Source organism: Megascapheus bottae, chromosome 13 (genome assembly GCF_031878675.1).
Source record: "Megascapheus bottae isolate mThoBot1 chromosome 13, mThoBot2.hap1, whole genome shotgun sequence".
Lineage (NCBI taxonomy): Eukaryota > Metazoa > Chordata > Mammalia > Rodentia > Geomyidae > Megascapheus > Megascapheus bottae.
In genome coordinates, this window is record NC_143521.1 from 32,679,652 (window position 1) to 32,707,540 (window position 27,889).

General features: G+C 40.4%; 1 protein-coding gene across 1 annotated transcript in view; it reads left to right on the forward strand.

Annotated features, from left to right (window-relative positions):
- Fryl (FRY like transcription coactivator) overlaps nucleotides 1–27,889 on the forward strand; it is a 219,448-nt gene that overhangs the window by 177,634 nt on the left and 13,925 nt on the right. Inside the window, exons 46-57 of the mRNA XM_090343158.1 lie at nucleotides 628–722; nucleotides 2,039–2,646; nucleotides 2,987–3,084; nucleotides 7,827–7,997; nucleotides 8,971–9,111; nucleotides 10,214–10,411; nucleotides 13,014–13,175; nucleotides 13,552–13,827; nucleotides 17,743–17,946; nucleotides 20,167–20,334; nucleotides 25,361–25,611; nucleotides 26,928–27,135. Of these exons, the coding sequence (XP_090199284.1) occupies nucleotides 628–722; nucleotides 2,039–2,646; nucleotides 2,987–3,084; nucleotides 7,827–7,997; nucleotides 8,971–9,111; nucleotides 10,214–10,411; nucleotides 13,014–13,175; nucleotides 13,552–13,827; nucleotides 17,743–17,946; nucleotides 20,167–20,334; nucleotides 25,361–25,611; nucleotides 26,928–27,135 (2,580 nt within the window). The remainder of the gene's footprint in view (nucleotides 1–627; nucleotides 723–2,038; nucleotides 2,647–2,986; nucleotides 3,085–7,826; nucleotides 7,998–8,970; nucleotides 9,112–10,213; nucleotides 10,412–13,013; nucleotides 13,176–13,551; nucleotides 13,828–17,742; nucleotides 17,947–20,166; nucleotides 20,335–25,360; nucleotides 25,612–26,927; nucleotides 27,136–27,889) is intronic.

Sequence of the window (27,889 nt, forward strand, 5' to 3'; positions counted from 1 at the left end):
TAAGAATGCAGGGTGAGATGGTGGTAAGTTAGGATCTACCACAGGAAAGCTGTGGGCATAACAAAAGGCAGTCATGTTTAGAGGTTTTTTTTAGGAGTGGGGAGGGGAGCCATTACTTGGGCTTGAGGTCAGGGCCTAGGCTCTGTCCATGAGCTTTCTCACTCAAGGCTGGTACTCTAGTACTTGAGACACAACAGCACTTCCAGCTTTTTGGTGATTAATTGGAGATGAGAGTCTCACTGGTTTTCATGCCTAAGACTGGCTTCAAACTGCAGGTGGCAGATCTTAGCCACCTGACTACCTAGGATTATAGGCTTGAGCCACCAGTACCTCCTAGAGCATATTTCTAAAGTGATATTTTTTAAGACTTACAATTTTTAATGAAAGAACAAAGAAGATTCTTAGAATTGTCACCTGAGAAATTTGGGGTAGCTTAGAGTGCCATTTTAAGCAATTTATACCATTAGTTTGATGAGTTTTCATCAGTCGGCAAAATTATGTTACTCAGGAGTTTAATTATTTTGTGATATTAATGTCAAGTTTGTTGTCTTTTTAAATCTCATCAGGAAATCCATTGCAATTTTTTTTCAAGCATAATTAATTAAAACCTAACCTTTCTTTCCTCAGGGATTTGTAATTGAGCTCCTTCTTACCTTGGAATCTGCAATTGATACTTTGGCTGAAACCATGAAACATTATGATCTTCTTTCTGCCCTTTCTCAGTAAGAGCTTCAACAAAGCAATCTATGGAATATGGGATACCAGTGTCAAAATACACAGAGTCATGACATTGTGTTACTCCATCATCTGCAGTAAGAGTTGCCCACAGGAGTAGCTGAGTAGAGTGGAACACAGGCTTGAGATGGAGAGGGCTTCTGGGGTGTCTTGGGGCGCTTCCAGTGTCTGTGTCATTACTACTCTGCTCTTGGGCCCCTTCACAAGATTCACTGCTGCCACTCCCTGAGCACACAGTCTGCTTTTAATGGTTCAGCTCAAGTATGACCTTGGAGCTAACCAGTTCTTTATAGTTGAATCACAGTAATTAACTATAAATGTGTACATTTGTGTTGTCTGTCACCTTTAATAGTCTTGACTTCATTTTCCTGCTTTTTGCGTACATGCTGCTGGTACATTTAGAAGGCGTTCAGTGAATATCATTTTACTCAGTGATGGTTGGATATGAAGAAGAAGGAGTAATCAAAATTACATCTTCGAGTTAGGTTTTCTTGGAGAGAATGTGCCATGTAAAGAAACAGGCACGGGGCCAGGAGTGTGGCCTAGCGGTAGAGTGCTTGCCTAGCATACATGAAGCCCTGAGTTAGATTCCTTGATACCACATATGTAGACAGAGCTGGAAGTGGTGCTGTGGCTCAAGTGGTAGAGCGCTAGCTTTGAGAAAGCTCAAGGACAGTGCCCAGGCCCTGAGTTTAAGCCCCAGCGGAAGGAAGGAAAGAAGGAAGGAAGGAAGGAAGGAAGGAAGGAAGGAAGGAAGGAAGGAAGGAAGGAAGGAAGGAAGGAAGGAAAGGAAGGAAGGAAGGAAGGAAGGAAGGGAGGAAGGGGAAGGGAAGGGAAGGGAAGGAAGGAAGGGAAGGGAAAGGAAGGGAAGGGAAGGAGGGAGGGAGGGAAGGAGGGAGGGAGGGGGGAGGGAGGATGGGAGGATGAGAGGATGAGAGAGAAAGAAAGAAAGAAAGGCACAGCAAGACTTTTCGGCTTGAAGATGGTAAGCACATAAGGTCTATTTTGGACATGCTTCATTCCTAAATCCCAGATCTGATACTGATTACTATAGCAGAATTTTCTCAGCAATTCAAACCTCATCCTGCCTCAAAAAGCAATGTCCACCGTACAAATGGTACTCTTTGTTGTACATTTCCTCTGGAGTCAAAACTGGAAATGAAGGAAAGAAAGTCAGTCAGCTGAGACAGAATTGTTCTGGTAATAGTTACTGTCTTTCAGTTTTAAAGGGCATAAAGTTAATATGCAAAGAAGTGACTTAGGGAGACATACATTCATTGTTTCTTTTTTTCCCTTCCCAAAGAACCTCATACCGTGATCCTATAATGGGAAACAAGTATGCAGCTAACAGGAAAAGCACTGGACAACTCAATCTAAGCACAAGTCCCATTAATGATAGCAGTTATCTGGGATACAACAGTAATACAAGAAGTAACTCTCTGAGATTAAGTCTATTTGGTGACCGAAGAGGTGACCGGCGGCGCAGTAACACACTGGATATAATGGATGGACGGATAAACCATAGCAGTAGCTTAGCTAGGACTAGAAGCCTTTCCTCTCTGCGGGAGAAAGGCACGTATGATGTGCACTCCACTACTGAGCCTACCAACTTGATGGCCACCATCTTTTGGATAGCAGCATCTTTATTAGAATCAGACTATGAATACGAATACCTCCTGGCTCTCAGGCTTCTCAACAAACTGCTTATCCACTTGCCTTTGGATAAATCAGAGAGTCGAGAGAAGATTGAAAATGTACAAAACAAACTGAAGTGGAATAATTTTCCAGGCCTTCAACAGCTCTTCCTTAAAGGTTTTACCTCAGTGTCTACTCAAGAAATGACCGTACACCTCCTCAGTAAACTTATTTCTGTCTCCAAACACACATTGGTGGATCCTTCCCAGTTGTCAGGTGATGTTAATGTAATTGTAGCAATGTTCATATAATTGCACTTTACTGTAATTGAAGTATAAAGTCATCATTTGTTTTGAAATCTGCTTTCTGCCAGGTCTTTTTAATATGTTAGATAGCTTAAGTTATTTAAAGGATGTAAGAGATCAGGTACTCCAGGAAAGGAAGGAAGAGTAAACTGCAAATCATCTGAAAAATACCTTGGGCTGGGGCTCTAACTCAAGTGATAGAGTGTCTACCTAGTCAAACCCCTAACACCACCAAAAGTTAAATAAGTAAAGTACCTTAAACTTGTTAAATGGTATGCAATAAAATTGGTTGTTTGTTTGTTTTTTGATAGGCTTTCCTCTTAACATCCTTTGCTTATTGCCTCATTTAATCCAGCATTTTGACAGCCCAACTCAGTTTTGCAAAGAAACAGCTAGTCGAATAGCAAAGGTAAGCAAATCTTATACTACAACTAATACTATAAGGACATTGTTCTTCAATTTCTTCTAAGAAATCTTACTGTTCTGTCCTATGGGAATTTGACATTTAAATGTTTGTTCTGTTTGTCTATATAGAAGTTACATAGTAATGTAAATAGCAGGAGAATAAAGTTATTAATTAGTGTAACCCTCCTCTTGAGTCTGAGTCATTTTCTGCTCCTTTTCTTTCTTTCTCCTCTCTCTCTCTCTCTCTGTCAGTTTCTCTACCAAATATTGTTCCAGCACTGTGTTAAAGCTGGAAATAATTGAATAGTAAGCAAAGTAGTGGGAAATGTAGTCAGGGAAGTAGACAATCACCTAAAGCCTGGTGTTTCCTCAGTGATAGTGAAGAGCTCCCCAGCAGCACATACAGTAGAGGTCTTCCAGAGGAAGTCCCACCTCAGCTGGTATCCAGGACAGAACAGGATCAGCCCAGTAAGGTCTCCAGATGAAAGGCCAAGTGTGGGATCCAGGGCTGAAGGGTTTGTGTGTGAAAGGCCATGAAGAGGAGCAGGGCAGGCAGTGTATTTGAGATACTGAAAGTTCTCCCTCTGTCTTTTTTGCTCTCAACATTTTATTCCCTCTTCCTCTTCTCTACTTTCTTTCCTTTTTTTCCTCCTTACTCAGCACTTTTCCTCCCACTGTATAGTTCTGCAAACCATAGTGTGGCTATTTGTAAATCACTTAGTGAGTTTTAAAGTACATCTTAGTTGTAAAATATGATTTTGATGTTTTCTCTTTTTTTAAATGATTTCCTATCTTTTTTTTTTTTTTTTTTTTTTTTTTTTGCGAGTCCTGGGGCTTGGACTCAGCCTGAGCACTGTCCTTGGGCATTGTTCAAGGATAGCACTCTACCACTTGAGCCACAGCATCACTTCCAGCTTTTTCTATGTATGTGGTACCAAGGAATGGAACCTGGAGGCTTGCACTCTACCACCAAGCCATGCTCCCATCCTGATTTCCTATCTTAACAATTAAGTCCCATCCCTCCCCGCCTCAACACACACACACACACACACACACACACACACACACACACACACACACACACACACACACACACACGATGTCATAGTTCCTGATCTATAATCCTAGCACTTGGGAAGCAAAACAAATACAAGTTGCAGGGAGGGAAGAAACAAAACTTAAAAACAAAAGGAACTCCTAAATCACTTCTACAAATTTTGGCCACTCAGCTTTTCCAGCTGAAAATATAGACAGCATAAGGATGAGTTAAAGAAAGATTTAGTAGTCTGTGGACAGGAATAAATGAGGTGAACTTTGAGTGACTCTCAGAATGAAGGCTAAAGGCTAAAAGCCTTTTGAGGAGGAAAAAAAAAACTAAATTCTCAGCCAAAGAGAACAAGGAAAGAAAATTTTCAGAAACAGCTTTTTATAGAAGCAATTTTCTTAAAACCTGAGAATCAGTTAACAGTTCAGAAAATGAACAAAGGAAACATACAAAGTCAAGAAAAACACCCCTTCTTATGACCCAGTTCTGCTATGTATACTGAGTTTGATGAGGAAAGGATCCTATATTGCCATTATACTACCATTTTTAAAAATAGCTTTTATAAAGCTATTGTTTAGTTAATAGACACATACTTCATTTCTTAAATAAAAACAGTACTGGGAGGAAATCAGCCCAAAATGTGCCTTATTCTTGATTTTATTTTAAATGAATCAAATAAAACTATGATTTTTTTTGTCAGTCTTAAGATTTGAACTCAGGGCTTGGTCACTGTCCTTGGACGCTTTGCTCCAAGTTAGTACTCTGCCACTTGAGCCACAACACCAATTCCAGTTTTTCTGAGTATGTGGTACCAAGGAATTGAACCCAGGGTGAGCACTCTACCCCTAGGCTGTGTTTCTGGCCCCTGATTCTTTTTTTTATCTTTTAAATCCTATCTTTTGAAATGGGTTATTTGAGCCAGGAGTCAGTGACGCACACCTGTAATCCTGGCTGCTTAGGAGTCCAAGGTTCTCAGAATTGACGTTTGAAGTCAGCCCAGGTGGACAAATCTAAGAAACTCTTGGCTCCAATTAACCACTAAAAAGCCCAAGACTTGAAGTGTGGCTCAAATGGTAGAGTAAACAAAAAAAAGTAAGAACTCAGAGTCTGAATTCCAGTCCCAGTATTAGGGGACAGTCACACACACACAAAATAATTACCTAAAGAAAACCAACTCTACATGTTCTTGTTTGCACTAATAAGATGTGAAAATGACAAATATTAAAATAACTTTTTTCATCCTCTAATGACATGTCATTAGAAAATAAGGATTTTTTTTTTTCCTAAAAGATGGGTTAGAAAATGCAAGAACAAATGTGCCTATTGGTTCAATGTGGGATTTTAAGAGAATGAATGACACAAGCACTGTGGTAGAGGAGGTAGAGGCCCCAAAGCAGCCTGTGGAGTGGGCCGAGGAGCTCGCCTCCCTGAGGAGTCTGGTCTGGTGAGCATGTCAGCCCTGAGTATTAAGTGGAGGCCAGGGGAAACTGCCAGGTAGCTGTTTTTCTTTAAGAACTCAAATGGTGCTTTCTGTGATAAATTGTTTTGAAGGTTGCTTTCTTCCTGTTGAGCTGCATACAAAAGTTCCCTTTATGCTTTCAACAACCTGCAGGGTGTGAATTAAATGCATTCCTTAATTTATTCTCCCACTTAGAACTGTTGAGAGTAATTTTCTGCCATTATGTGCTTCCTCATTATGTAAATAGCACCAGTTCTGCTGTGTGTGCCCATGGAGAGCCCTGAATTTCAAAATGAGACAGCACTTAGGACTAATATGGTTCTCTCATTATGGCAAAAATAGTATGCTGAGAAAATTTGTTATGAAACAGTCTGAAACATTTGTTAACCTAGAGATTTAAACATCTCAAAATTGAATCTTAGGACATTTCTTATAAAATGTCACAGCATATTTTCCAAGAAAATCTGTCTTGTAAAAATAATTTCTTAGCCAGGCACAGTGGATCACACCTGTAATCCTAGCTTCTCAGGAAGCTGAGATCTGAGAATCCCAGTTCAAAGCTAGCCCGGGCACTATAAAGCCCTTGAGATTCATATCTCCAATTAATCACCAGAAAACGGGAAGTGGTGCTGTGGCTCTAGGGGGGTGGGTAGGGCCTTGAGCTGAAGAGCTGAGGAACAATGCCCAGGTGTCCCGTGGCCGACAAAAATAATAATAATTTCTTAGAGAGAAGTCATTCTGCCAGACACCAGTGGCTCACGTCTGTAATCCTAGCTACTCAGGAGGCTGAAAGAGAAAGAAAAGAAAGAAAAAAAGAGAAAAAGAAAAAAAAAAGAAAGCCATTCTTTGGCACAATGGCACACCCACAATACAGTACTTGAAAGAGAAGCTAAGGGCAAAAGAATGTAATCTAGCCTGATTTCCATAGTGAGCCATCTCAAGAAACAACAACAAAAAAGAACAAAAAAACATAAAAAGGAAAATTTAATGAGTGTTCATCCCTCAAGAAATTTTGTTATGTTTTTAAGATATTTGAACAAGATACTGTGAAACAGTAAGATTATGGGATTTTAAAAAATACACAGAAAATTATATGTTGAATGGAAATAATAGTTTTTCTCTTGTGTGCTTCATAAGTTAAAAAATCAGTTGCTTTTAGTAATTCTGTAGAATAACTTTCAGGTACTATATACTATATATACTATATACTTTTATATCTTACACCTATCCAGTGATGATATCAGTGATAATTTGATATTCACCAACTCTGTTAAATGGCTTCTGAATTATCTAAGTAATTTATAATTCATGAGAAAGGTGTGTGTGTGTGTGTGTGTGTGTGTGTGTGTGTTTTAAAGATAATACTCAGTTTCATTACTAAATGCTTTAGGCAGTTGTTGAACTATATACAAAACAAGTATATGCTAAACATTAATAAAATCAATAAATAAAGGAAAATAAAAGGCAGACATACTGAGTCTAATCTTTCATGATAAATAGGTATATAAGAGTAGCAGGGCCCTTTTGCAGTTCTAGATGATTCAGGGATCCTCTAGAGGAGGGTAAGAAACATATTCACCCAGTCAATAGGATTCCCCAAACATTTTTTAATTCAGATTCCATAATACAGAAGCAAGTAAACTTTGAGAATTCCTTTTGGTTATGGACTGGCCCCCAAAAGGCTGGCCATAGCTCTCCAAGTTTAGATGATTACCTGATGAGGAGTTTTTTGGGTCTAGAATGCAGGTTGTAATCTAGTGGAGATGACATGGCACCGATGAAGTGCTTGAATACGTCTCACATGTTGAGGCTGCTTTGAGATACCCTGGAGACTGAAGACTGACATTTTCTCCCTAACACTACTACTCCACACCAGCTTAGAAAGCTCATGTTGAGTCTTGTATACCGAAATGTAGAACTGGGCCAAACAGTGACAAAGTAATCATGAATAAAGTTTACAGGACCATAGGGTGGTGGATTTTTACCTGAATTTTTGTAATGTCAGACTAGAAAAGGCCATACTTCTTAGAAGAGTTTCATGCAATAATCCTATTTCCATCTGTTGTTCTCTTAAGAATGTTGTCATTTTTGCTATTCCGTTTGATATTTCTACTAATTGAATTGCACTGCAATTTTAGAATACACAATTGTATCATTAAAAAATGCATTGGCATAAAACCAGGCTTAAACATGTATCTTGATTTTTTTTTTGACAAGTGAACTAATTGCGTCTGTTCTCTAGGTTTGTGCAGAAGAAAAATGTCCCACACTTGTGAATCTGGCTCACATGATGAGTTTGTACAGTACGCACACGTACTCCAGAGACTGTTCTAACTGGATCAATGTCGTGTGCAGATACCTGCATGACTCTTTCTCAGACACCACATTCAGCCTTGTGACATACCTGGCAGAGGTAAATTTACAAATTTTTATTGTTAACTACTTGCACAAAATTTTCAAGTAACTTAAAAATCTTTTCTGAAAGAAACTGGAAGTGTGGCTCAAGTGGTAGATTACCAAACTTGAACAAAAAGCACACACACACACATGCCATCTTTTCTTTTCCTTTTGCCAGTTCTGGGGCTTGAACTCAGGGCAAGGGCACTGACCCTGACTTTCTTTTTTCTCAAGGCTAGCTCTCTACCACTTGAGCCACAGCACCATTTCTATTTTGTGGTACTGAGAGACCCAGGGCTATATACACGCAAGGCAAGCACTCTACCACTAAGCCACATTCCCAATTAGGGTAGAAAAGTACAAGTAACTCTAGCTCCAATTTAATCAATAAAATGCTGATTTGAAGCATATCTCGTGAGTAAGCAAGTCAAGTAAAAGTTCAAGACCATGAGTTCTGGTACCAGCACCAAGAAAAAAAGAAAATCAAGTTCTTTTTTTTTTTTTTTGCCAGTCCTGGGCTTGAGCTCAGGGCCTGAACACTGTCCTTGGACTTTCTCAAGACTAGAGCTCTACCACTTGAGCCTTCGCACCACTTCCGGCTTTTTTCTATGTATGTGGTACCGAGGAATCGAACCTGGGTCTTCGTACATGCTAGGCAAGCACTCTACCACTAGGCCAAACTCCCAGCCCCTCAAAAAATCAAGTTCTTATTCTTTGATAATGGTAGTTTTCCTTTGAACCTACAGTCAGTGACAGTTCACTTAATTAATTAAGGTAATGAGACACTATTACGATGAATAATTACCCTATTCTTTCTGAAGCAAGAAAAAGTAGAAATGGTAGACATGAGCTTTTACTCCTTTTGTTTCCAGATCTCTTATTATCTAACCATAAACTCCTAGGTTAAGCCTGTTATGTTTACACCATAAGCATAAATACTGTTTTTATATTTAACCTGATTAATTTCTACTTTTTATGATCACTTTTAGTTGTTAGAAAAAGGACTGTCCAGCATGCAGCAATCGTTACTGCAGATTATCTACAGCCTGTTAAGTCACGTTGACTTGTCTGCAGCCCCAGCCAAGCAATTTAACCTGGAGATCATAAAGATTATTAGCAAATATGTACAGGTGAGTGACTATAAGACTTGCAGGTAGCCTGGTTCAGCAAGAAACAATGTGTATAATTACAACAGCTCAGAAGTAATATAAATTTCCAAGCATAATGTCTTCAAAGTAATTGACAAAGGACTCTTTATTCTCCTTTTGGAAGCAGCTACATGGAATATATGTACACAAATGGAAGCGCTTACCATTTCTGAACTGGATTATGACTCGTTGTTTTCTTTGTACCATTCTATTTGTTAACTAGATTCTATATGATAGACACATGTTACTTTTAGAAGAAGAAGCCTTTTTTCTGTTTCTCTTTTTGTAGGTTGTGGGGCTTAAACTCGAGCCTGAGTGCTATACCTGAGCTTTTTCACTCTAGCCTAGCACTCTACCACTTTGAACCACAGTGCCACTTCCAATTTTCTGGTGGTTAATTGGAGATTTCTGCCTGGTCTGGCTTTAAACCACTGTCCTCAGATCTCAGCCTCCTGAGTAGTTAGAATCACAGGCTTGAGCCATGGGCACTTGGCTAGGAGAAACCATTTTTAAAATTCTATATTTTAGAGTTTGGGTTTTTAATGTCTGGTTATTTAAAAAAAAAAAAAAAAAAACCTTCCTAGATATTTTTAAAACAGGAAAATCAGCGCTGGGAGTTTGGTCTAGTGGTAAGAGTACTTGCCTAGCATGAATGAAGACCTGGGTTCGATTCCTCAGCACTCCGCATACATAGAAAAAGCCAGAAGTGGTGTTGTGGCTCAAGTGGTAGAGTGCTAGCCTTGAGAAAGCCCAAGGACAGTGCTCAGGCCCTGAGCTCAAGCCCAGGACTGGCAAAAAAAAAAAAAAAAAAAAAAAAGAATTTACTGAGAGAAAAGCTGGTATTCCAATATGGTAACATCCTTAGATCTATAGTTGCTGATAAGCCTACCAGTTACAAATAACAACTTGTATTTTTTTTTCTCCTTTTGCTATTCAAACCTTCTATGAAGGATTTCAAAGGAAAATGAATCTTTCACATACTTTTTGTAGAAATAATATTTTGGTGATCCACAGCTACCCTAAAATCCTGTTCTCAGTTAAATGCATTTATAACTTCCATGTGTGACTTTATGTTTTAAACCAGAGTCCTTACTGGAAAGAAGCCCTCAACATATTAAAACTAGTGGTGTCACGTTCTGCAAGCCTTGTGGTGCCAAATGACATCCCAAAGGCCTACGGAGGAGACATGGGCTCTCCTGAAATATCCTTCACCAAAATCTTCAATAACGTCTCCAAGGAGTTGCCTGGGAAGACCTTAGATTTTCATTTTGACATCTCTGAGGTAAGATGCTCAGGAATTGATAGAGATTCTCTACTAGGAATTCCCATTCATTTGTTTGTACTCTCATTCGGCAAGCATTAGCTGAGGTCACACACATCCACACTGTGTGGTAGCTGCTATGAAAACCAAGATAGGAGGGGCAATGCTGACACATAGGAAACTTACAGAGAAAACAGGCAAAGAAGCATTATGATAAATGCTTCCTAGTAAATAAACTAATGTTATAGAATACTATAATGTGTCCTTAAAAGATTGGCTTCAGGAAGCAAGTCATGGTAGAGAGGTAAGTGACCCTCGGTAGTCACAAATGGCAGTTTGGGAGAAGCATATATTAAGTCTTAAGGGGCTGGGAGCCTAGCCTAATGGTCAAGTGCTTGCCTAGCATGCATAAAGCCCTGGGTTTGATTCCTCAGTACCACATACACAGAAAAAGGCCAGAAGTGGCGCAAGTGGCAGAGCACTAGCCTTGAGCAAAAAGTGTCCAAGGACAGTGCCCAGGCCCTGAGTTCAAGCCCCAGGACTGGACCAAAAAAGCAAGCAAGCAAGAGAGAGAGAGAGAGAGAATCTAAGTTCAAGAAAAGGAGCCTTTGTGGTAGAGTGTTTCCCTAGCATGCACAAAGACCAGGGTTCAATTCTTCGATACCACATACATAGGAAAGCCCATAAATGGTTCTGTGGCTCAAGTGATAGAGTTCTAGCCTTGAGAAAGCCCAAGGACAGTGCTCAGGCCCTGAGTTCAAGCCCCAAGACTAGCAAAAAATAATAGAAAGAGAGGGAGACAGAAGGGGGCAGGCGAGGGGGGGAGAGGGACAGAGAAGGGCTAGAAGTTTGGCCTAGTGGTAGAGTGCTTGCCTAGCATGCATGAAAGCCCAGGTTCAATTCCTTGATACCACATACATAGAAAAAGCCGGAAGTGGTGCTGTAGCTCAAGTGAGTAAGTCCAAGGATAACGCTCAGGCCCTCAGGTCAAGCCCAGGACTGGCAAAAAAAAAAAGAAGAAGAAGAAGAAGAAGAAGAAGAAGAAGAAGAAGAAGAAGAAGAAGAAGAAGAAGAAGAAGAAGAAGAAAAGAGGAGGAGGAGGAGGAGAAAGAGAAAGAGAAAGAAGACCCTTGCTGAGAGTCTGTCTCCATCCTACCCCATTTTTTTTTTCTTCTTCAGAACCCAGAACCCTTCTGAGCCCATTGTTAGTAGTCTGGAGGTATCATCAAAATCATCTTTTGAAAATCAAAGGAAGAATTTCTGAGGAAGGAAATTACTAGAGGTTATTTCAGGACAGTTAAGGGAATAAAAGCCTGGAATCTCCTATTATATTGACTAGGATTATACAGATTAACATATTTTTATGGCAATTTAATCTTACTTTATCCAAAACGTTTTTAGTTGTATTTTAGGTACAAAATGCATTTTTTGATAATGTTTATTTTAGGAAATGTCATCTGAGTATGGTTAAGATGAAATTGTAGTGTGGGAGAATGCTAGAAAAGCATGCTCTTTCTGTTTCTCCTGAAACAGACTCTGATCATATATTGCTTCATTCTTTTGTTTGAAGACAGTTCCCAAAACATTTATATGTTCCATTTTAATATTTCTTCAGAAGCTTCTTACTCACTGCTATATATAGGCTCTGGATATCTGCTGGAGGTCCAGTGAAGTCACATAGGACCCGGGGGTACGTGTTGTTCAGGGAGACAGGCACTTTAACAAATTAAAGTCAGCACAGTAATATCCCAGTGTCATTACTCAGAGGGTCTAGGAGAAGTCCTCTTTGGAAGGCAGGAGACATTGAAAGATGGTTCAGGTTTAAGTGTCTATTCCATGCAACGGAGAGGGTAATCTGTGTCAAAACATAGCTGGATGACTCAGAAGACTGAGATCTTGGGATCGTGGTTTGAAGCCAGCCCAACAGTAAAGTCTTCGTCCAAGACTCTTATCTCCAGTTAACCACCAAAAAGCCAGAAGTTGAGCTGTGACTCAGTGGTGGAGGGCTAACCTTGAGTAATAAAGCTCATGGACAGGCCCTCATGTTCGTGCTTAGCTTTTTTGCTCTACCACTCAAACCCTACCTCCACTTTCTGGTTCTGTTGGTATTTTTGTTGTTTTTTTTTATTTCAAATAGACCCTTGCTTTTTTTGTTCTACAAATCTAGGATGGCAGGTAGAAAATACCACACTCAGCTTTTCTATTAGTTGAAATGGAGTCTCATGAACTTTTTGCCCAGGCTGGCCTCAAAATTGTGCCTCCTTGTCTCAGCCTCTTAGTAGCTGGTTACTGGCTCAATTCTATATACTAGGTAATAGGGATACAGATCAGTGATAGAGTATTTTCTTAGCATGCCAAAGGCCCTAGATTGGATCCCTAGCACCTTGAGAAGAAAAATAAACTTTCAATCTCATATATAAAGTGATTCATACCAATTAAGTCTCTTAGTGAAAATAAACACTTGATCGTTGATTTTTCTTTCAGCAGTTATCTCTCTGTGCTTATGTGGTGTTTTTTTTTGAATATTTGTGGAGAACATCATTGTAGGTCCACTTCTAACCCTCACTGGTTTGTCTGGTGGTGCACTACTTGAATGACATGCAGACATTTTGCTTCCGTGTAGACACCCATCATCGGTAATAAGTACGGCGACCAGCATAGTGCTGCGGGGAGGAATGGCAAGCCCAAGGTGATCGCTGTCACAAGAAGCACCTCCTCCACCTCCTCTGGCTCCAACTCCAATGCCTTGGTCCCTGTCAGCTGGAAAAGGCCACAGTTGTCACAGGTACACCGAGGACAGGAAGGCTAACCATTTGTGGAGTAGAAGAGTCAATTTGTATATGTATAAAAGCTTGAGAATTGACTCTTCTACTCCACAAATGGTTAGCCTTCCTGTCCTCGGTGTACCTGTGACAACTGTGGCCTTTTCCAGCTGACAGGGACCAAGGCATTGGAGTTGGAGCCCAGAGGAGGCTGGAGGAGGTGCTTCTTGTGACAGCGATCCCTTGGAGCTTGCCATTCCTCCCCGCAGCAATTACCTTGCTGGTCGACTGTATAGTATCAAGAATGGGGAAAAGGGGTTTGCTGTAATGCCTGGCAACTACCCTGGCAAAGTAGATACTCCACTAGTTAGGCATGAGGTGGGATGAGTGTGAGCTCAGGATCCACAGGAAGATGAGGCCACAGGGACGCGTGGGGTGCTGATACCAGACACAGTAACAAAGCTGATGGGGGGATGTGTTCTACTTTTCGGGCACCAGGTTATATTTTCATCTAATGAGGACTTGGAAGCTGGTGACCAGCAGACCAGCCTGATTTCCACCACAGAAGACGCCACGCAGGAGGAGGAAGTGGCTGGGGAGGACAATACCAGTGAACAACAGTTTGGCGTATTTAAAGATTTTGACTTTTTAGATGTTGAACTGGAAGATGCAGAGGTAAGAATATGGGCTTTACCTTTTTTTTTCTTTTTATTATTTTTCCTTTTTTTTAATACTAGGGTTTGAACTCAGGTCTCACACTTACTAGGCTTGGTTGCTCAGTTTAGTGCACTACCATTTGAGCCATGCATCCAGCCCTTTTATATTTGTAAAACTTGGATTCTTTTGTTAGAGACATTACTAGAGATTGAACTCGGGGCTTCACATTTGCTCAACATTTGATTTACTACTGCAGCCACTCACTCAGTCCTTTTTCTTTTAGTTCATTTTTCAGAAAGGCTCTGAAGCTTTTGCCTGACTAGCCTGAAACAGTGATCCTTCCGCCTCTGCCTCCCATATAACTGGGACTACGAGAGTATGTCACTGAGCATCTTGCTAGCTTTTGTCCAGGCTGTCCTCTAACATCGATCCTCTTACCTGTCTTCTCTTTAATATGAGGGATCACTGCTGTGCCACAGTTTGAGGGAAGAGCTTTCGATTGTAGTTGGGTTTGAACTCAGTTCATCAGTCTTGCTAGGTGTAGGTACTCTTCCTGCCTCAGTCTTTGTGACTTCATTTTTCAAATACAGTCTCAGTGTGTTCCTCCTGTTTACATTTCCTATCATAGCTAGAATGACAGGCATCACCGCATCCAGCTGTTCTTGTTGAGATGGTGTCTCATGAGCTTTTTTGCTTAGGTTGGCCTGGAACCTCCATCTTCCTAATCTCAGTCTCCAGTGTAACTGAGGTGACAGTTAATGGTTGAGGTGGGGCCTTGCAACTTCTTGTCATGGTTGGCCTTGAACCCTTGTTCTTCTGATCTGCACTTCCTAAGTAGTTCGGGTTACAGGCATGAGCTAACATCACCTAGCCCCATCATTATTTATGCTTAGATTTAAATGATTTGCATGGTATACAGATTAATTTGCAGAAAAATAGTAAAAGTATTACATTAAACTTAATTTTAAAGAACGTAGCAGTTGTCACTAAATTGATTACCAACGAAGGTTTGGCTGTCTGCAATGCTTCTCTCTAGCAGACGACTGAGATTTTCCCTTTGACGTTCCTAAATACTTTTTTTCTTGATGATGTCACTAACTTTTCCCATTTCCTTATTCCTTTTCAATATTAAAAGGCTTTCTCTTTTAAACCAATCCATTCTAGAAGGTGCTGACTGTGATTTTAGATATTTTCTAAATGCAAAAAAGTTGAATTTGTTAGTATTCGTCTCTAGGACTCAGTCCAGAGTTCAAGTTTGTATTTAGTGTGACCCAATGAAGTCTCTGGCTGTGCCCATTAGCTTAACCCTGGCCAGTAGCCAAGTGGCTGTCACAGATGTCACAGATGTGTATTAACCCTCCCTTCCCACAGCAGTGTTTGGAGGAAGTGAGGGTCACTTCCAGAAATATGCTTATTAGCAAACTTCTTGCTCCATCTTATTGACTCAGATTGAGACATATACCCACTTCTGAAATGAGCATTGTAACAGACATAATAACATTGCCCTGCTGTCCTAGGCTGTTAGGAAGCAATTCTTTTGTTGGGCTGTGGCTACAAAATCGTTTTTATTTCAAGCCAAGTTCATGTATGCATTCTTTGTGCACTTTCTCTCTCTCTCTCTCTCTCTCTCTCTCTCTCTCTCTCTCTCTCTCTCTCTCTCTCTCACACACACACACACACACACACACACACACACACACACACACACACACACACATATTTTAAAAATCATATCTAAATTCTGCCATTGGGGTTTTTGTTGTTCTTCAGAATTTAAATGTCTAAAAACACATTTCAGCACAGTTAATTTTCTTTCTTTTTTTTTTTCAAGTCCTGGGCTTAAACTCAGGGCCTGAACACTATCCTTGGGCTTTCTCAAGACTAGAGCTCTACTACCTGAGCCCACCACACCATTTCTGGCTTTTATCTATGTTTGTAGTACTAAGGAGTCGAACCTGGGTCTTCATGCATGCTAGGCATGCACTCTTACCACTAGGCCAAACTCTGGGTCCCAGTACCCATTTTATTAACTACAGCCGCCTGACATTTTTATAATAATATAATAATTCTTCTTTTGGTTTTTTCTTTCTTTCTTTCTTTCTTTCTTTCTTTCTTTCTTTCTTTGTCTTTAAGGAGCACTGGAGATGCGCTCATGTTCATCTAGTAATTTAAAATGTCATTTGCAATAAATTCTGCTTTTAGTAGAACCTTAATCTGAAGGGATTGAATATGGTATAGTTCTGCCTTTAATTCAAATCATAGTAACCTGGGAAGAGATATAGAGATGCTAATTTAGACCTTCTAATTAAGCCTAACCAATGATAAGTATTTTCTATATCCTGGTCATAATCCTGGTATAGGATATATTTTGATTGCTTAAAAACGAGCTTTGTCACTAATGAAGTTAAAATATCCCCAAACTTTGAAACCTGCTGTATATTTGCCATACATTTTGAGGGCTGTTGTTGATGTTGTGTGGATATGCTACATAATAATCTTACTTGAAATGATGTATTCTAGAAGGATGGTTTCCAAAGTCTAGGTAGTTTTGCAGAGCCCAAGGGGCTTCTGAGGTTCCTTGAGAAACATTCAGGGCAGACCTGGGGGTCAAATGGACAGGCCTACCGGACACTGTGTTTAGCCTTGTCTTCTATTTAAAACTCCATTTGAATTAAATAATCTTTTTTTTTACCAGTCCTGAGGCTTGAACTCATGACATGAGTGCTGTCCTTGGGCTTTCTCAAGGCTAGAGCTCTACCGCTTGAGCCACAGAGCCACTTCCGGCTTTTTCTCTATGTATGTGGTACCAAGGAATCAAACCTGGGTCTTCCTGCATGCTAGGCAAGCAAGCGCTCTACCACTCGTCTTTTTTTTTTTTTTTTTAAGATTTTAAAGCTTCTATTCTGAATAGTTTCTTTCTTGGTAAAGAGATAGAAATAAGTTATATTTTGCTAACTCGTGTAGTTCATCATATAAAAGTCTAAGGTGGGGAGAATTATATCCTTACAAAATGGAAATCAGCTTACACTAACAGAAACACAACATATTCTATGAGTGGAATGAAATTTTGTATACTTCTTGACCTTTTGAAACTGCAACCATTTCTTTGATCTTGATTTTAAGTTAATTTAATAATTTTTTAAATGACCATTGCATTTAACCAGGACAGTTGTACAGATTAAAATAATTGTGACCTTATATGTTGTCAGCTGAATGTGAGTATTTAAGTCAGTTCTCTGCATTGTACCAAGTATGAAATCCATGTAAATTTTAAAGATAAGTTTGTGTCACCAAAGTGTATCATAGAAATGTTGTTTTAAGTGTCCGTCTCTGACTTTTTCACAGTATATTTTGTATTGAAAAGTAGTTGAAGTCACATGCTCACTTCCTGAACAAAGCATAATCCAGAGTTTGAATCAGTCTGAGTTTTAGAAATTGGTTTTCCCAAAACAATGTAGTGTATATTTGAATGTTTGTCTTCGTTCTTTCTAATGCTGTGTGTTTTCCTTTTTGCTAACCAGGAGCTGCAGGTAAGTTGCAGCCTGGTATTGTGGATTGTTGTCGTTGTCGTCTGTGGTGTGTATGTCTTCCTGTGCTCTCATTCGTGCTCGTGTATTAGAGTAGAAATGACCTAGAGTGTAGACATAGTAGAGTCCCACAGTCATTCAAGATAGAATATCAAGAAAATTACTAAGCAAAAAAAACAGGCTATTAACCAAGTTATCTCTTTAAGTGTAAACATTTAATCAGGATTTAAATGGTTAAAGAAATGAAAGGGATAATTGAAACTCTGTTTTTGATGATGTATTCAGTATTTTTTTTCATCTCAGTATATGTTTTCCTCAGTATATATAGAGTGTTCTCAGTATAGATAGAGTGACAATATTCATAAACTACCTTTGAGGTCTTAGAAGTCCTATCTTGCTTTTCCAGGGTGAAAGCATGGACAATTTCAACTGGGGAGTCCGGCGGCGCTCACTGGACAGCATCGACAAGGGGGACACACCGTCCCTCCAGGAATACCAGTGCTCCAGCAGCACCCCCAGCCTGACACTGACGAACCAGGAGGACACCGATGAGTCCTCCGAGGAGGACGCAGCCCTCACGGCCAGCCAGATCCTGTCCCGCACACAGATGGTACGCACCCACCTCCCCGCTAGTGATTTCCAGTGCCGGGGCTTCCGACTGTCGTTTCATTGTGGACAGAATGCACTTACCAGAATAAGAGTTCTGAAGTTCTAAGGTTGATACATGCACTCATTAGCCGCTGGAGGATAGTTCATCTGACTTCTTTCCTCATCACAGTGAGTTGCTCTGGGCATTTTTTAAGGACCTCTTCTCAAACTGTATATATTCTTGGTATCGGTATGGTAAACACTACTCCTTAGTCCATATCTGCTTTTCTTCCCTAATTAGTGTGGTGTACAAAGACCAAGCACAGCTTTGGTCCCTTTCAAGATTGCATGAATTATATGGGAATTCTGGTTCACATCCCAGGGGCTAGATGCAGATTTAAAGAAGAAATGAGAAAGGCTGCAAGAGTCATCATGTCATCTTTCATTTAGAAATATGAGAGTGCAAGAAAGGCTCAAGGGCTGGAGGCATGACTGGAGTACCTGCCTCACAAGCGTGAGGCCCTCAATTCAGATGGTAGTGCTGTTGGGGGCTGGGGAGGTAGGGGAAGGAGAGGAGAGAGGGGGAGAGTCAAGTATCAGCGGTTCATGCCTGCAATCCTAGCTAGTCAGGAGTCTGAGTACTGAGGACTGTAGTTCAAAGCCAACCCAATCTCTATAAGACTCTTACTTCCAATTAACCAAAAAAGCTTAGGGGCAGTACCCAGACCTTGAGTTTAAACCCCACTATGGGCACCAAAAAAAACCTTGGAAATAGACAAAAACTGCAGCGCTAGTAGGGTTGGAACTGCATTAAGGAAACAACCACGCTCTGCAGGTCAGGGCCTAATAGCCATGATGTCTAAGCTGGCTTTGGGTGAAGTGACACGTTGTCAGTTTGTGGTTGGCCAACTCCTATCTTCTGTTTTGACATTTTGTTGCCCCAGTATGTCTACACCTCCCTTGCATATCAACTGATAGATTTTTTATTTTATTTTATTTTATTTTTTTTGCCAGTCCTGGGCTTGAGCTCAGGGCCTGAGCACTGTCCTTGGACTTTCTCAAGGCTAGAGCTCTACCACTTGAGCCTCAGCACCACTTCCGGCTTTTTGCTATGTATGGGGGGTACTGAGGAATCAAACCCGGGTCTTCGTGCGTGCTAGGCAAGCACTCTACCCTAGGCCAAACTCCCGGCCCAAATGCTTGGTTTTTTTTGTTTTTGTTTTTGCCAGTCCTGGGCTTGAGCTCAGGGCCTGAGCACTGTCCTTGGACTTTCTCAAGGCACCATTTCCGGCTTTTTTCTATGTATGTGGTACCAAGGAATTGAACCCGGGTCTTCATGCATGCTAGGCAAGCACACTACCACTAGGCCAAACTCCCGGCCCTAATAGATAATTTTTTTTTAGTTAATAATGACTACTTTTCAGAGAAAACAAACTTAACTATTGTTAAACAATAATTTTTTTCCACTCTGACTTTGTTTTTGTGAATTTTTTAAAATCTTAAAGCTGGGCAGGGCACAGTGCCTCACACCTGTAATCATAGCTACTCAGGAGGCTAAGATCTGAGGATCGAGGTTTAAAACTATCTGGGGCACTAAAGAACATGTGGCTCTTATCTCCAGTTAACCACTAGAAAACCAAAAGTGGTCCTGTGGCTCAAGGGGTAAGGCAGCAGTCTTGAGCTGAAGACCTCAGGGACAACGCCCAGGCCCAGAGGTAGGGCAGTAACCTTGAACTGAAGAGACAACGCCCAGGCCTAGAGTTCAAGCCCCAGGACCAACAAAAAACACTACTGACAAAAAAAAAAAAAAATCTTGCTAAAAATGGTATTGAATTTTTGCTTCTATAAGCAAACAGCCACTGTAGCCCACCCAAGGTACTTCGTGAAAATTCACCCTACTGAATTCTCTGACACTAAAATCACAGGTCGGAGAGCTCCTGCCTTCATAAGTTTTGAAGCTGACTGAAACAACCACAACAGTATGAATTTCTACTCAAAGCTAACAAAGTTATATAGACTTCTTCCATTTCAGTTAGCCACGTTGAACTAAACCTGCATGGACACACACTTACTGTTTGTGTTTCCAGCACCCATTCTGGAGTAGATTGGATGGAAGGAGGGGTAACTAGGAAATCCCAGAAGCTCCTAAAATACTTGATGATGTGGGAAGTTACATGTGACCCTTGTGACTGTTGCTGGCTCACAAACAACAAACTCCTCATTCCACCATGTCTCCTTCCAGTTAAACAGTGACTCTGCTGTGGATGAACTGACACCAGAGCATCCTGACTTGCTTCTTCAGTCTCAGGATTCCGCCAGCAGCAACACGACAGAAGAAGTGCTACAAATCAGAGCTGAGACCCCCAGTTTGGAGACTTGTCTAGATAATGCTAGCAGCCAGCTGCCTGAGGTGGGGAGACATGGGGCTGGTGCATGGCCAATCTAGGTTACTTGAAGCACTCTGCCACATCCCTTGCTTTCTTTCCAAGAGTTTTCAGCTAATGTGCTAATCATTTGATTTGTTCCTAGTATTTCTAACCTGTTGGGTTGTTTCAAACAAAATAGTCAAATCTGATTTTTTTTTTTAAGTTGACAAGTTGAGGAAATGACCTACAGGTTAAAAATAATCTTGAGTGTGTCAATATGAGCATTTTGCATTGCAGAGTATGACTTGGTTACCATGCAGAAGCTTCTCTGGTGACAGCAGGCGTCGCCTGGGGTGCTACATTTCTTTTGTTTCTCTTCCCCTTCTTGCTTTGTGTGGGGTTTATGTGATTGGTGCTATAAGGGGTTGAGGACCTCAGGCCAGCTGTGTTAGCAGTTGGTTCAGTAACCTTTTCAAAGGACTTTTGAACCACTAGTATTGTGTTTTTTGGAAAGGCCTGTGAGAAGTAAGCCAGATTCCAAGCTAATGACTGACCAAAAATAAGTAAGTATTAGTTTTCTTAGTGTTTTGCTTAAAGATTATTATAGATTTTCTAATGTAATTGCTACAGCTCTGTGAAATGTACTTTTTTATGTCTTGGTAAGTATTACAAATTGTAATTTTTGTCAGTGTTAAAGAAATTAATGCAGCTATTATAAATATAATCCAGTTACTAGATTGTCTTATTTTAAAAAGGTAAAGTCTCATACATGTTCTTTTTAGTCTGAGAATTTATTTTATGTTTGAGCCATCTTCAGCAGTAAGCAGATGTATTTTGAACTGAAAGCATTCTGGCTTCTTATCAGCAGACTTTAAAATGCTTGAACTAACATGGCTAAGGCTTAGATAATTAAACACACAAATACTACGATTGCATTAGATGTCACATCTAGTGAGGGAGTAGGGGTTGACCACGTTCTCAGAGAGTTTGCTGTTTGGATCACGAGAGAAGAGGCATTTTTTTCCAATTACATCTCATTATGAGAAACTCAGTAGTGAATATGTTGAAGGCTTCGTGAAAACTTAGAGAACAGTGACAGGCTGTGCACTAGAGGCCTGGTGTTGAAGGACAGCGTTAGGCCTTCCGTGCAGAGCGGTGGCATATGGAACGGCATGACAATGGGAGTTGCATGATACATTCCGTAGGAAGAATAAATCAAGTGCAAGAAGGGTAGAAATCCTAGGAGAGGCGAATAGGATCTAAGACATGAGGGATCCTGTAGACATTATCTTCACATCCTTTTCATCCCTTCGAGAAATAGCTATGTTAGTGAGCTTTACTTCTTGAGGTAATTGAGAACGCTTCAGTCAGGTATTGGAGGCTCGCACCTGTAATGCTAGCTACTGAAGAGGCAGAGATCTGAGTTGGAAGCCAGTCTGGACAGGAAAGTCAGTGTGAGATACATTCTTCAATTAACCACTAAAAAGCCAGAAATAGAGCTGTGGCACAAGTGGTAGAATGCTAGCCCCGGGCAAAACAGCTCAGGGACTGTGCTAAGCTGAGTTTAAGCCCAAGAACCAGCAAAGAACGAGAGAAAGAGAGAAAGAAAGGAAGGAAGGAAGGAAGGAAGGAAAACAAATAATAGACTAAAAACAAAGTCGATCTAGTTAGCGTCTTATTTTAATTTTTAACAAAGGGAAAAATATCCTCTGATTAAGAATTTCAGTTATTCCTAAAGTAACTGATATTTTGGTTCTTTAATGTCAGTTACTCCTGAAGTAATTGATATTTGGGAAATACTGCATTCTTTCAGATGGAGCATGTTTTCATTCAACAAAACTTAATGAACTTACTTTTCAAGCACTGTTCCTAGATGAAAACCACTTCAATTTACTACTTTTGTATCTTTTATAATAGTTACTATATACTTCTTGGGACACTAGATCAGGGTAAGACTAAAAGGGCTATTTTTAAAATATGCCTTTTCATTTAGAAAACAGTTCTGACATTTAAATCACTGTCAAAAGAATGGCTATCAAGATATAACATTGCATCTGTTGGCTATATTGACCTAATTTCAAGTGGCTCAAAATTGTTTTCTAATAAAGAAAAGTAGGAGGGCTAGGACTTTGAGAAACACTACTATACTCAAATAAAACCAAAATTTTTAAAGCACCTTCTTAAATAATACAATTATGAGATTGCAGTTCAAGGCCAGCAGGCAGAAAAGTCTGGAAGATTCCATTACAGTAGAAGAAGCTGGGTATGATGGCACAGGCCTGCCATCCAAGCTACAACAGTAGGAAGATGAGTGTCCAGACACAAACCTTGTCAGGGAGCAAGCCCTTATCTAAAAATAACCAATGCATACAAGGACTGGAGGCAAGGCTCTGCAGTGAGTTCCTGACTAGCAAGGACAGGGCCCTGTGTCCAAACCCTAGGACCACCAAAGATGGGGGAAGGATAGGCTAATGTATTTCATGTCATGACAGAAACTTTAGCTATTTATCCCCTACTTCCCTGTAATGTATACAAATTCTACTTTGCTATCTAGAAGGCATTCAATTTTTCACTTCTATTTATTAAGACACCTTCACAAAGGTTTTACACAGAAATTACTCATTATAGGAAATTAATCTTGATATAGCATTGCATGTGTGTGTATCTTTGTATTACATGAAATTCAAGGACATTCGATTCTCAAAAATCTTTATAGAAACAATGGAATGCATTCCTCTAGCCAAAAAGTACTTTCGTTGTGAAATTGAGGTGATATTAGAAATTTTCATGTATATAATGTGATAATAATTATTGATTAAAACATTATTTTGAGAAGGGGAGCTCTGGCTCAAAGGATGAAGCACTAGCCTTGAGCATAAGAAACTCAAAGATCCCCAGGCACTGAGTTCAAGCCCCAGGACTGGCCAAAAGAAACAACAATTGCAATTGAAATTGCAATTCCGTAACAAACAATAGCCTACTGTAAGTTTGTAAATTAATGAAAAGCAAGGTAGACTATTTGGCTTGTAATAATGTTTGATTGAGATACAATGTGATGGAGGAAGAGAAGCATTCCAGTAAGAATCCTTGGTGATGTCTGACATCATCATATAAGTATCTTCCCAAATGACTAGTGCTTGTCCATTCCATGGCTGAATCTTTAAAAAGATATTCAGGGGGCCGGGAGTTTGGCCTAGTGGTAGAGTGCTTGCCTAGCATGCATGAAGACCCAGGTTCAATTCCTCGGAACCACATACATAGAAAAAAAGCCAGAAGTGGTGCTGAGGCTCAAGTGGTAGAGCTCTAGCCTTGAGAAAGTCCAAGGACAGTGCTCAGGCCCTGAGTCCAAGTCCCAACTGGCAAAAAAAAAAAGAAGACATTCAGAAGGAAAACCACAGAATCTATTGAATGAAAACTATTAGGATCATTACGACATGGCTGTGTTGTACTCTTTTTTAAATGCTGTTCTGTGAAGACAGGGTTTGCTGCTTTCCCTGTTTAGCTCCATCCTAGCCCATGTTCCCTTAGTCCAGGTTATATTTTCTCCTATATACCTATATCTTAGCTCTCCTTCACTGAAATGTCACCCCTCCTGTCTTTGTCTAAGACCCTATATGCTGTTTCCTCCAAGAGACTCCAAAAATGTGCGGTCTTCCCCTTATCAATGCCCTGTATAGTGACCATATCCACCTTAGAATCATGCTACTAGCCACTATTTTCATTTGGCCTAACACAATTGTTAGTGTGGCAGCTAATTATGGTTAGGCAATAATTTTTGCCAGAGAACCCGTCCAGATCTGGTCAAGGTCCAGGCTAATCTACGGTCAAGGGCTCAATCCTCAACAAATTTTCCTGCTTTGGAGAAAAAACTTATTTTTAGCCATGAAAAAAAGTATTTTAAAACTAGTGTAACGTTAAAGTCACTTAAGTGTGGGTACTGGAAGAATTTGATCTTTGTTCCTAAAACTGGGAACGCTAGTACTTTGGTTCAAACCTAAGTTTAAGCTAGTATCTGTTCAAATGGCAAAGCAAAATCAGTGTCCTCATGCTGTCTGCTTTGACAGCATCTTCAGCTGACATGTGTCAGCTATACAAGAGGTGTTTTCTTGTGATACAGCCACCCTTGCCTACCATATGTCCCTGTCAAACTCACCCCATCTGTCACTCTTACTACCCTCCACTCTTCTAGAGCAGGTATCATTGTTCATCCCTGCATTTTTCTTTTTTGATGATGATAATCCATTCACTGAACCAGTATGTATCAGTTCTAGCCCATGCCAGTCATATGGCAACATTATTATATCTAATATTTCGAGTATCATTTACTTAGGGATTTCAGAAGTACAGTTTAATTTCCTACTGTCTTTTCATCTCAACCTCTAGAGGGATAATGGTTGTGCTCAAAGCTGAAATGTGTTACTGCCATCTTGTTACCTATAACTGCCCCTGCATCTCGGCATTGAGCTCATTGATACCATGAAGAACTTCTGTGATGGTGGAGGTTGGGGGTCTTTCTAACTACTCAGTACCTGGTCCTTGGGTGAACACAGCCCAGTACCAGTGGGTTCAGTATTTTGATTCATGTCCTTGCTGAAGAGAGAATTTACTGATTTAAAATAATGGGAATACAGTAAAGAGAAAATTGTTAGTTAGGAAAGTTTTCTTTGTGTAGAATTAGAATATACAAACTGTTTTTCCCAAAGGACTGTTTCCAAGTAAACACCTGAATCCTATATATAACAGAGAACAGAAAGACAGGGTTTCTTATTTGTCTTTATGGCAATAAGCTATAAAGTGTAATTGCAAAATACTTAGAGCTGAATAGGGCGTGAGTCCCTGAGTTCGGTACTTGTACTCGGCATTGAAAAAAAAAATATATCCAAAGCAAAAACCCAAGCTTCTTTATAAAAATAATCTTATATAATCATGAGTCCAGTAGCTCTAAAAGTAAGACCATGCGAAGGAAGATTCCTTGATCAAAGAAACGTGGGTGGATGGGAATCATTTCTAAGCTATTGCTAAAGTACTTTCTATAATGTTGAAGTTCACTAAAAATGGGTCATTTCACAGGACACGAGCTCAGTATTAAAGGAGGATCACGTTACAGCCTTTGAAGATGAAGGCTCATACATTACTCAAGACCAGCAGGAGGACTCTCTCTGTCAAGGAATTCTTGACTTAGACGAAACTGATATGCTTTCAGGAGCATTGGCTCCTGAAAGCTACCCAGAGTCAGTCTGTGAAGAGGATGTTACCTTGGCTCTGAAAGAGCTCGATGAAAGATGTGAAGAAGAAGAAGCAGATTTCTCTGGACTGTCTAGGTGAGATACCATTGGCAGTACACAATGAGTTTTCCGTGCCAGTCCCTCCTAAAGAGCCCCAGGTGTTTTTGTCCATAAGCATACTCTTCATTTTAAAAAATTAAACTGAGGGGCTGGGAGTTTGGCCTAGTGGTAGAGTGCTTGCCTAGCATGCACGAAGACCCGAGTTCGATTCCTCGGTACCACATACATAGAATAAAGCCAGAAGTGGTGCTGAGGCTCAAGTGGTAGAGCTCTAGCCTTGAGAAAGTCCAAGGACAGTGCTCAGGCTCTGAGCTCAAGCCCAGGACTGGCAAAATAAATAAATAAATGAAAAATAAAATGATTTTAACTACTTTTTTGTTTAAAAAAAGCATTTTATAAAAATGCATTTGTGTGTATGTGTGTGTGTGCGTGAGCGTTTGTGCCAGTGCCAGTGCCAGTTCTGGGGCTTGAATACAGGGCCTGGTACTGTCCCCAAGCCTTTTTTGGTAGTACTCTACCACTTGAGCCACTGCCAGTTTTCTGGTGATTGAAGATGAAAGTCTCATGGACTTTCGTGCCTGGACTGGCTTTGAACCACAATCCTCTGATCTCAGCCTCCTGAGAAGCTGGGATTACAGGTATGAACTACCAGTACCCAGTGTGGGTCTGGTTTCTGTAAAGCCTTATGGGGCTCTCTTATAATAGACATCATGTAATTTTAAGACCCTAACACATTTCTTTATGAAGTGTCTGACTCAACTACTTCTTCATCTTCAGTAATTCAAATCAGAGTATCCATCACAAGCATCCTCACTGTTTTATGTTTTGTATAGTGCCTGACTGCTGGGTACATAAACTCCAGAGAAATGAGATGTCTTCTGCTTCATTTTATCTACCTTACTGCTAGACTCAGCATGTACTCAAAATATAGCTGAGCTGACATCGTGTGCTTTGCCTTGACAAGTAGCTTTGGCTTTGCATGTATAGTCTTTGGTTCAAATTCTGGCTTAAATATTTCCTACCCTGTAACCCATGTACATTATTTAATCCACTACACTGTTTCATATTTTGCAGAATCAAAATAGAAATACAGTTACATACATCACAACCTTTTTAGAGTTGTGAAACTTGGATTAAATGATCCATACAGAATATCTCAACCAGTAAGTTTAATGTGGGGCATACTTGTGATCTATGATGTGCAAAAAATATAGGGAGGCAAGTTAGTCTGTTGTATTTCCTAAATTGTGCGTGTGTGTGTGTGTGTGTGTGTGTGTGTGTGTGTGTGTGGTGATATGACTCAACCCATTCTTCTAAGGTAGTTTGACGGCTGCTGTGATATTTATTAACAGTCAAGACGAGGACGAGCAGGATGGTTTTCCAGAAGTGCAGACCTCACCTCTGCCCTCACCCTTTCTTTCTGCCATAATTGCGGCTTTTCAACCAGTGGCCTATGATGATGAAGAAGAAGCCTGGCGCTGCCACGTCAATCAAATGTTGTCAGACACAGACGGGTCCTGTGCCGTGTTTACTTTTCATGTGTTTTCGAGGCTGTTTCAGGTCAGTGAGGCTGAAGGTTTGAGACTTCACATCAGATTCACCTAACAGAGCCATGGGGTAGCTCAGGCCGGGAACTTCACTATTTTTGAAGGGACGAAAGTTTGTTGTTAACCCCAACAAAAGTTTGAGATCCCTTCTCAACTTACAGCCGAGCACAGCCATGTGTATGTGTCATCACAGCTTTGTGGACAGCCAAATTTAAGATCTGGATTCCATCCAAATGCAGGCCAAAACAACCATGAGAAGCAGGCACAGTGGCTCATGCCTATAATCCTAGCTACTCAGGAGGCTGAGTTCTGAGGATCCCAGTTCAAAGAAAGTCCAGGCAGGAAAGTCCATAAAACCCTTATCCGAAGTGGAGCTGTGGCCCTAGCCCACTCACCTTGAGCAAATTAGGGACAGCGCCCATGCCCTAGTTCAAGCCCCAGGATGGGCGCATCTATGTGCATGCACTCACACACACACACAGAAATGTGGCCAGGCAGTAAAGCACCTACCTAGTAGCACAAGGTCTTGTTTTCAAACCCCAGTACTGTTCTCTCCCTCTCCCCACTATGGAATTTCCTGATGAAGCTACAGGGTTGTTTTTTGTTTTTTGGGGTTTTTTTTCTGCTATCTATACTGATAATCTTACTACTACTAAGCTAGTAGTAGTACTTAAATTCACAAAATGTCCTTGGCTGCTGAAATATTATGTAATTATTAGTTCCTTCGGGGACATCCTAAGACAATTAGAATAAACGCTCATTGTAAC